Raw genomic sequence first — 10852 nt, 5'->3', positions numbered from 1 at the left:
TGCTATGTTTTGTTTTTTCACTTGTCAAAGAAAATGAAGAGAAAAAAAGCTTATTATTAGTATGCAGGTCTTCGTGATGTAATTCTACATGGCACTCACTGTCTGTATAGGTAAATGAGTGAGTGACCACATAAAAAAAGTATCAGTTTCTGTGCCACCCCTGTGTGAGCAATGGTCTCAGTCTGGCCACACCTGTGAAAATTGTCTGGCTCCGCCACTGCCCATTTGTTCTTTCAGCTACATGACAGTTAAGCACCCTGGACTCGACCTAGTCCTGCCTATATCTTACCGCTTCGAGCTCTCCTCCAGATTACTTCAGTTTTGTACCACGAACGTATCTGATCATCACAATGAGTGGACGAGGGAAGACCGGTGGTAAGACTCGGGCTAAAGCCAAGACTCGCTCATCCCGTGCCGGCCTTCAGTTCCCCGTGGGCCGTGTTCACAGACTGCTACGTAAGGGCAATTACGCCCACCGTGTGGGAGCTGGTGCTCCTGTCTACTTGGCTGCCGTGCTGGAGTATCTGACCGCTGAGATCCTCGAGTTGGCTGGTAACGCCGCCAGAGATAACAAGAAGTCTCGTATCATCCCTCGTCATCTGCAGTTGGCCGTGCGTAACGACGAGGAGCTGAACAGACTGCTTGGAGGTGTAACCATCGCTCAGGGCGGTGTGCTGCCTAACATCCAGGCTGTTCTGTTGCCCAAAAAGACCGAGAAAGGAGCCAAGGCCAAGTAAAGTCGCTCTCGTGTTCTAACCAAAAGGCTCTTTTAAGAGCCACCCATTTCCACAGAAAAAGTGCAATTTCCCCAGATAATGTGTTAACAAAACAAATGTAATATTGTTGTTCATAGAATCACACGTTGTAAAACATGATTTATCACATGGTAAAATTAAATCAATATTTACGATTAGATTTTTTTCTTATCTTATCTTTACATATGTCCCTATATATATATGTATACATAAGTGAAGTTATAGATCACTTGCAGTAGCAAAACCAACAATATAGACGATTAAAAGTGGTGCAACAAACGTGTTTGTGTAATAAACATAGAACAAAAATAATAATAATAATACTAATAATAAGCAAAATGAACGAAATAATCAATAATATATTTTTTTAGAAAGTTATATACTTCAAATGCGATTGTAGGCTGTGTTTTAAAAGCACAAAGAAAGAAAGGAAAGTATTATAAATCCCGCCAACAGCATAGAGGAAATATTATGTTTTCTAAAACGAGGCAGCGGCAGAACGCCGACCAGTAAGCGACATTTGACGTAAGCACGTTCGTCCAATGAGAAAAGAGCTTCATCAAGACGCCCAATGAGCGCAGAGCGGCTCTGGTACTTAAATTGAGCGTGTTGGACGGGCTAACATATTCTGTCGGAAGACAAACTGCAACCCATTTCATGCCATTTTTTTGAAAACTAACAAAGGGGAGAATTTATACATTTATATATAAATAAATTGACAAATTTTATGATGTAAGCGGACAATGAGCTTCCCCTCTTTGAAAGACCAGCAGCCGCCACTGATATATATATATATATATATATACATACTACACACTACACGTGTCCCTCAGTCACTATCCATGGCTTAATGGTCCGAATTGCAGTGTCCAAAACCAGTATATTTTTTACCTATGCGATATATTGGAAATGGGAATGTCAGATCTCAGGTTTGGAGCGAGGTAGGACTTCCAAATCTGCGTTCCTCTCTAAGTCTCCACCTCCCCAACCTATGGTGCAAGTTTGAAAAAGATCAGAGAAACAAAGAAAAAATCTCTTAAGGGTTTTGGTCATACTATACTGGTTTTGGACCAAATAAAAATAAACTTATCCCATTTCCAATATAATAAAGGCATGACAAATATACAGCTTTTGGACAGTGAAAAGTCATCCCATTTGCAATATATTGAATACTTGAGTGGGGTCCCATAAGCAGCATACAGTAGTGAAGGCCCAAATGCTTATTTTTCACACTTCCCAAGGGTCTACAGACACGAAACACATACCAATGGATTCGTCTTGACGAGTAGATGTCATATGACACCAGAAACGGCAGCTATTTCCGCTGGAAATTGCCGAAAATCGCCCCGTTTTTTATTATTCTTTTTACTACATTAACATGTTTATCGGGCACTTTGTTAAACAAATTTGGTACCCATGCACTCGGGAGGACTCCTAGATTACGATTCAATCGAGTCCCGGTGTCTGTGTTTGACTGTTTATTCCCGCCAAGCCTATGAGGCCTACGTTAGCAACCGAATGCTAATGACACTCGTTTTTCATACTTCCCGGTGGTCAACATGCAAGATACACATATCAATAGATTTGTCTCGATAAGTAGATGCTGTTTGACACCAGCAGCTTGAGCTAACTCCACGGGAAATCGCGGAAAATCGCCCCGTTTTTATAACGTTTAGCTACTAAATTAACATGTTTATTGGGCACTTAGGTAGACAAATTTGGTATGGTTACACTCGGGAAAACTCGTAGTTTGTAATGTAATGCAGTTTTGCATAACGTAGTTTTGTTGTCCTAGAGATTCTGGAACCTTTAGAAATGGTTCAAAGTCAGGCAAAAGAAACACAGGAAGGCCTTAAAAATGTTCCAGTGGACCTAGGGCTTCCAGATTTTTCACACTGCTTCTAGAGGTGTCCACAGCCCACACATTCGAGTTTTGAGTCGATCGGACCTTTCAAAGCAGTGTTACATAGAGCGTGTAAGAATCTGAATGGGAATAAATTGGGATTTGGACGTGTCCAAACGGGGTAGCAAGGTCCGATGGGTCCGAAATTTTGGCGACATTGTCGACATAGGCTCCAGATAAACATACTCAAATTTGGAAGCGTTCGGGCATTCCGAAGTATTTTTTATTGGGGCAACGATTCGAGCAAAATCCATGCAGACTTGCACCTTGGAATTATGCCTTTCTCAGTGAAGGAGGAGAAATACTGAAAGGCCTTAAAAATCTTCATGTGGACCTAGAGCTTTCAGATTTTTCAGACTACTTCTAGAGGTGTTGACTGCCCACATAGTTGAGTTTTAAGTCAAACGGCCCAAGTGGTGTCCAAAAAGTTATTATGGGATTTGAATGGGAATATATTGGAATTGGAACGTGTCCAAACAGGCTCTAGAAAGGTCAGACGAGTCCGAAATTTCGGCTACATTGTCATCAGAGGCTCTAGATAAACATACAAAAAAATTTTATCTAGACAACGATTCGAGCAAAATCCATGCAGACTTGCCATGTTTTCTTAAGGTCAGCACTTAGAATTTCAAGTACTAAACTTTACTTAAGCCCCTGGGAGAACTGCAAATCCTTTTTAGGTGCTGGGTCAACCACGAAAGGTACTTCAGACAAAGATGACACTCAACGATACCCATTTTCAAAGGCTGCTTCTCAGATTAAAACTGAACACACATATAAAAAGAGTTGTTGCATCCGAAAAGATGTATTTACAAACACACGACAATCTTCTTCTTCTCCTGGGCCTTTGTCCCGCTCGGTTGCGGGGTCAGCTCTTCGGCGGATCATGATCCGCACATTGATTTGGCACAGTTTTTACGCCGGATGCCCTTCCTGGCACGACCCTCCCTATTTTATCCGGGCTTTGGACCGGCATTACAATGCACTGGTTTGTGCATCTAGCGGCTAGGTATCTATAGGACAATTCAGTGTTTCCAATTAGCCTGGTGGCATGTCTTTGGACTGTGGGAGGAAACCGGAGCACCCAGAGGAAACCCACGCGGACACGGGGAGAACATGCAAACTCTGCACAGAAAGGACCCGGACCGCCCCACCTTGGGATTGAAATCCAGGACCTTCTTGTTGTGAGGCGACAGTGCTACCCACTAAGCCACCGTGCCGCCCTACAAACACATGACAATAATTAGCCAAAAATGCAACACGGGTCATTCCCATGCATATGTCCATGTTTTTCCACTGCCCCTTTTTATATCAGCCATTTCTAGCATGTTCTTTTGTCAAAGCATCTATGTTACACCCAATTCTGATGAGGCCGGACTGACCCATGGGTCCAAGCCCTTTCACATCCTGATGGAAGTACCCTTATTTGACTGACTGAAAAGCTGACCAAGTGAAACTCTTTAGTAATTTTGAGTGACTTGATCACTATTTATCAACTCTTCAGAGCTGTGATCCAAGAGCTTGCCAATGCATCACAGCCACCCGATAGATATCTAGCATGGTAAATATCTGTACCTATCAGTGGGTGGTGAATAACCATCAAACCAACCTAGGATGGTAAATGTACAGTATTCACACATCAGGGTGTTTAATGGTTTTTTTAAATAAATGAGCAGGAAAATGTCCACTGAGGAGGACATTGGTCTAGTGATCAACTGGATTAAGTTGGCTGTTTTTTTTGTTGTAAACAGCCAACTCCCTGCTTTCTGACATTTTTCATCTTCTGCTTTGAATATCCTTGCAGCTCCAGTTGAATTATGGGATAGATTAACGATTAACGTGCTTGGTTCTCATACTTTAAAATGTTTGACGATGCAGTTCCACATCTGGGGATTTTTTGTATGTACTGTTTAATTAATACTACTGCTTTCATTTACTGTTATGTATACATATACAACAGTAATAATCAAATTACATTGACATTTATGGCATTTGGCAGACGCTCTTATCCAGAGCGACTTACATTTATGCCATTTTTTTACATTTATGCAGGACTGGGTGTGGGGGAGGGGCAAGAACATAAGCTTTCCAAGTAAACTTCAGGATCAGGTTTTCTATTTTCAAATTGAATGACAGAGCACAAATATTTAAATCACACTATAAAGATGTCCTACATGTTATATAAATACATAGTACGCAGTGGTTTGGGCACAGCTAGCTGAATTCCATGTTTTGTTATTGGTTTAAACGTCTTAATGTCTCTTCTATGGGATAGAAATTTGAACAATATTTTTTCTGTATGTAACTAAAAGAAAAAAAAAGTTAGCTTTTTAATGCATTATTACTTTTATACCAGGCACATTGTGTTTTTTTTCCCTAGTACTTACATTCAGCAAGTAAAAAGTAATCATGCATTAAAATGTGCAGCACTTTGTTTCCTGTAGAGAATGTGTAAACTTATTTTTCTTTTTGTATTGTACTTACTTTTACAAAATCAGTAAAACATGGAATTTGATCAGAAGTATCCATTTGTTCTATACATGTAGTTCATGCTAAATTATTTAGCACAATATGTTGTTATCTACTGTATCTGATGTAAAAGCATCAGTAAAAATAAATAGCATTAAATATAGTGTAGTGTTGTGGTGGGACATTTCATACTGCGTTCATGTCACACTGGTTTGTGCATCTTCAGATCCAGAGCATAACAGGTCCAGAGTCAGGGTGGGGGAGGGGATAGAGAGAGAGCAATTAAGCACCTGTGAACTATAATGCTTTGTTCATGACACACTGAAATTGTTTATTAACTTGATCTGTATGAATATATTTTATTCTGAAATGGAGAACTGCTCAGCCCTCTTTTGTTTTAGTAATTATTTTGAAGTCATACAACAATTTGAGCTCCTTCTGAGTTAATGAAGCCATCCCCTGACCTGATAATTGATATTATTAAAAATAATGTTGTATTTTCTTTAATGTACAGATTTCTACAACACATTAAAGCGTTTAATAAAATGTCTCTGAAGCTGTGTTTGGGTAATGATTTTATGGGAGAGTGATTAACTTCATGAGAAGTAAATTGGCACTGAAACATTTTCTAAAACACCCCGCCATCATAAACGCACGTGTGCAGTTCTGCACTTTCTCTGTGCACCTTGAACGCATCATTATAATCATGCTCGGTGCGCGCGAGACACGGAGGTTTCAGAGGCTGCGCGAGCATCATCAGCGCTGTGTGGAGCGGCACGAGCTCGAGTCCCGAGAGAGGAACAGACTGGAGCACGAGGAAAGTGTGAAGCTGCTGCAGGTGAGACCTGTTTTACTCTTCTATTCAACTGTAAACTCAGGCTGTACTCAGAGCTTTAATCCGTCCAACACACAACACATACTGATGCTTTCACCTCGTTTATCACCTGCATGACTTGGTATTTAAACAAATGAGGGTTTAAATGTAGATAAAACACACACAGGTGTGAATGTAATCATGTGTTTTAGCAGTTTGAGTCTACAGTCAGTGATGGTTTTGTACTGGATACCTTTAAATTCAGGTGTTCCTAAAATGTAGATTCCCGCGTGTAACTAAGTGGGGTGGGGGAGGGTAAAGTGCACCATGAGCTCTGTGATAACACGCACTTACATTTAGGTTCATCTGGGTTTTTTCTTTCTGTTTGTTTGTTGACCTGAAGCAAAATTATTTTACTGATATTTCAAATGTGTACTAAACTTTACAGAGAATGGACAAACAAGAGGATAAACAAGAGGATAAACAAGAGGATAAACAAGAGGACAACATGGTATGTATTTATTTTGACATGTATTATTTTCATGTGAACTATAAATAGAATTTGATTAAAAAAACTACTTAATCTGTTTATTGAACATTTTATTAAATGTAGGATTCACTTTCTAAAATTGAGTGAGTTGCTCTAGGGCAGGGGTCCCCATCATGAAATTTCATATATATATATATATACAGGTGCTGGTCATAAAATTAGCATATCATGAAAAAGTTGATTTATTTCAGTAATTCCATTCAAAAAGTGAAACTTGTATATGAAAACCCCAAATTCAGTATCTCAGAAAATTAGAATATTGTGACAAGGTATAATATTGAAGACACCTGGTGCCACACTCTACATTTACATTTTCAGCATTAAGCAGACGCTTTTATCCAAAGCGACTTACACAATGAGCAACTGAGGGTTAAGGGCCTTGCTCAGGGACCCAACAGTGGCAACTTGGTGGTGGCGGGGCTTGAACCGGCAACCTTCTGTTTACTAGTCCAGTACCTTAACCACCGAGCTATCACTGCCCTACAGCTAATCAGCTAATTAATTAAATGGTCTCTCAGTCTAGTTCTGTAGGCTACACAATCATGGGGAAGACTGCTGACTTGACAGTTGTCCAAAAGACGACCATTGACACTTTTTGTTACAAAGTATTGAGTTGAACTTTTGTTATTGACCAAATACTTATTTTCCACTGTGTGTATATATATATATATATATATATATATATATATATATATATATATATATATATATATATACTGTATACAAACACATTTTTAACACAGATGTCACTTATAAAGACTTTATATGTCGGTATTGTTCAGCACAGAAGAATCTGAAAACTTATTTACTCAATTTTATTTATTTTTTTGTTTAATGTATTCATTGTGTATGTAGTTAATCACTCATTCATGACCCTAACACCCAATTTAACAAAACATTAATGGCTCTAGCAGTCCAGGTGACACATATCCACCTATTTTACTTACATTTTTTACTCTCTCTTTCACACACACACACCTGCAAAAGCTAGCAACAAACACAAGCGTTGTCCATTTATATATTACACATTCCTAAACACAATTTTACCTTCAGGTTTTATTCACCCTACACCTCCTCCTACACCACTGCAGGTGTTTTAGATGTATTTTTTTTATCCTAATGTGTCTCTAATGCTACTTTCACAAGCACTGACAGGTTTCTAAAGTTATTTGTTTGTTTTATTTCAATTTCACTACAATTTTACTGATTTGACCTAATATGAATTTTTTATCATACACTGCTCTGTTCTCCTACTCTGTCTTATATCCTAGTATGGGTTATTTTTGGGCTACATTGGCATGTCTCTAATGGCTATTTGTCCCACCTAATTGTACAATATTAAAAAATGCAACAAATATGGCGATTATAGTATATTGTATACTTTAGTTCAAGAAAAAAAAAACATCAAATCGATTGTGGACCAATTTACTGAGGAAAAACTACAGTGGCCAAGAAGTGCAAAACAAATTAACATTTTAGAAAACAAATTTACAACAAAAAAAAAACTTAAAAATTTTTTTTTAAAGAGCTGAAACACTTTTACCAATACCGAAACAAATTTACAAACGGCCGATCTGACGGAATGGGTAGGTACATACATATACATACATATATATACTTATATATGTAAGAATGCATATAAATGGGGCCACTTAATGCTGTTTAATGATAATAGTTGACCATTACACTGTCAGCTTAAACAAAACTTAAATCCTAACAATAATAACGGGACGATGTTTTAAGTGTATCCAGAGCGGCGACACTCCCATAGGGAACCGTTGTAACGTTTTTTTTTTACTACTTTTACTGGAGTAATATTTTACCTTGGATATCTCTACTTAAACTCGACTACATGGTTTCTGTACTTTCTCCACCACTTACTTTAGACAAAATAAACTTGTGCATATTTATAATGAATTCATTAATGTATTACATGTAGGAATCAAGGTTATAATAGTTTTGGATTTTTCTTTATAGTTTAGTTGTATTTCATTGTGACTTTATTTTCTCTAATTTAGTTAGTTTTAATAAGTTTTTAAAGTGGGTTTAATGCCTAGTTTTAGTTTAGTTTTTATTAGTTCTAGTATTAGTTTTATTTTTTTTTCATACTTTGGGTCATTTTTCAGGTGCAGGATTCAAAAAGGTCAGAGTAAGTATTGTGTAATAAAAACTCAACAAAAGATACCATTTAAAAATGTTTTTCAAATACTGTTGAACAACCAACTGTCCACAAAAACTGTAACAGTCCACAAGATATCAGCCGTAAGTGCAAAATGTGTATAATACTGCTGCTGAAATGTAGTTGTTGACAGTTACCATCTTTCAGCCAGTTATTTCAAATGAGCTGGTAAAACATGAACTGGTAAAAGTGAGGATCTTTACCTGTCCATAACCCTGCCACTGAAAACAGGCGCTCATAATATGAACCATTTCTAGATGCAACACCAGTGGTGTAACTGGGAGCTCAAGGGCCCCAGTGCAAAAAAAAAATTTTGAACCTTCAACAAATTGCATATGCTGATAGCTGATCAGAATGAATTAAAAGTCACTCAGAAGTTACAATTCAAGTCCAAATTCCTGCCTCCCGCGATTAACGACAGCCCTAATAATAATATAAACTATTTCATGAGACACACATCAGGGAGCTCAATCTGAGAAAAACATCAACTTAACTTTTGCTGTGGTCATTTTGCAGGCTAGCGTGGAGAGCAGAAACGGAATGTAAACATGAAGTGCCGTCAGGGAGCCCAATCCCCCCAATCTCAATCCGCTCCCTACTCACTCCCCCTCTCCACTCCGCCTCCGTTTGCGCGTTCACGTGGAGGGTCCCTCTGTAGTGGAGTGTTAGTGAGGAGGGAGCGGATTGGGAAAGACCGCATGAGGTACCGTACGGTGCCGGCAGCTCACCTAAAACTGCTCGAGTGGAAAACATCGATTTCATATTAGTTCACAATGCTCATAAATAAAATGATAAACACGAAAACGAAGGCTATTCTATCTATAATTTTAGTACGTTCTCGTTAGTTTTGCAAACGCCTAATACAGTTACAGTTAGTTATCGTTTTTTTTATTTTAACTGCACAGGGTTTGTTTGGCGAGATCAAGGAGTGTAGCAACTCTCTCTCTACGGCTCTGAGTGTATTATAATAACTTTAAGAGTACAGAAACATTTTATTGTGTAATCTCCTAAACTCACCACATAGTGACAGTCGTGGACAACTCGTGAAGAACAACAGGGCCCAAAAATAGTAATATATTAATAAATAAATAAAAATCAAGTATTATAAACATGTGAGGCTATCTAGATAGTGTGTATGACATATTCAGATATAATATTTAAAAAGAGGAAAATTCTCCTAACTTGATAAGATGGGTGGCTCTTAAAAGAACCGTTGTTTTGCCAGAGCGACTAAGGCGCTTTACTTGGAGCTGGTGTACTTGGTGACGGCCTTGGTACCCTCGGACACGGCGTGCTTGGCCAGCTCACCGGGAAGCAGCAGGCGCACGGCGGTCTGGATCTCCCTGGAGGTAATGGTGGAGCGCTTGTTGTAGTGAGCCAGACGAGAGGACTCACCAGCGATACGCTCGAAAATGTCGTTGACGAAGGAGTTCATGATGCCCATAGCCTTGGAGGAGATCCCGGTATCAGGGTGGACCTGTTTCAGGACCTTATACACGTAGATAGCGTAGCTCTCCTTCCTGGACTTTCTGCGCTTCTTGCCTCCTTTGCCGGCGGTCTTGGGGACGGTTTTCTTGGAGCCCTTCTTGGGCGCGGCCTTAGGGTTTTTAAATAAACTTTATTGTACAAATTTATATCACATTACAAATATCATTTACATCATACACGTACAGTAATATTACATTAATTGATACATTTCATGTAATAATACAAATATTTACATTTTCTTTTAGAATTAATTAAACTCGATCACTATTTGTCTAAAGTCCATTAAAAAGGTCCCATGGAATTGTCATGCGTTTAGATTTCATTTTACATTTTTTCATGCATTTTAATTTGGCCATACATTGTTTAACTACATCTTCACAATCAATATACACATTTTCAGTTGTCATTTTACATCGAGTTTTCCATATTTGATTCACCACTACAGCAATCACAATCCAATACAAAAGTCTTTTCCCACATAGTTTATCAAGGTTAAAGCCACCATAAATGACGTTTTTCCTAGACAGTTCTATATCTAATCCCAAGTCCTTAATACAATTCCAAATTTCTCTGTAGCGTTGACAGTCTACTAGTAAATGCCCAACTGTTTCGTTTTCGTTGCAATTTGGCATTGGACATAAGTTAGTTTTAACAAAACAACTCCACTTTACTACTGCTCTCACCGGTAATCTAC

At 38.5% G+C, this 10852-nt stretch overlaps 1 protein-coding gene across 1 annotated transcript in view; it reads left to right on the top strand.

Annotated features, from left to right (window-relative positions):
* The first annotated feature begins 350 nt into the window (after positions 1-350).
* Positions 351-10852, top strand: part of LOC134328802 (histone H2AX-like) — a 218105-nt gene continuing 207603 nt past the window's right edge. Inside the window, exon 1 of the mRNA XM_063010030.1 lies at positions 351-733. Coding sequence (XP_062866100.1) covers positions 351-733 — 383 coding nt within the window. The remainder of the gene's footprint in view (positions 734-10852) is intronic.

Source organism: Trichomycterus rosablanca, chromosome 15 (assembly GCF_030014385.1).
Source record: "Trichomycterus rosablanca isolate fTriRos1 chromosome 15, fTriRos1.hap1, whole genome shotgun sequence".
Taxonomy (NCBI): domain Eukaryota; kingdom Metazoa; phylum Chordata; class Actinopteri; order Siluriformes; family Trichomycteridae; genus Trichomycterus; species Trichomycterus rosablanca.
Note: the sequence above shows the minus strand (reverse complement) of the source record. Positions and strands in the feature narration are given on the sequence as shown.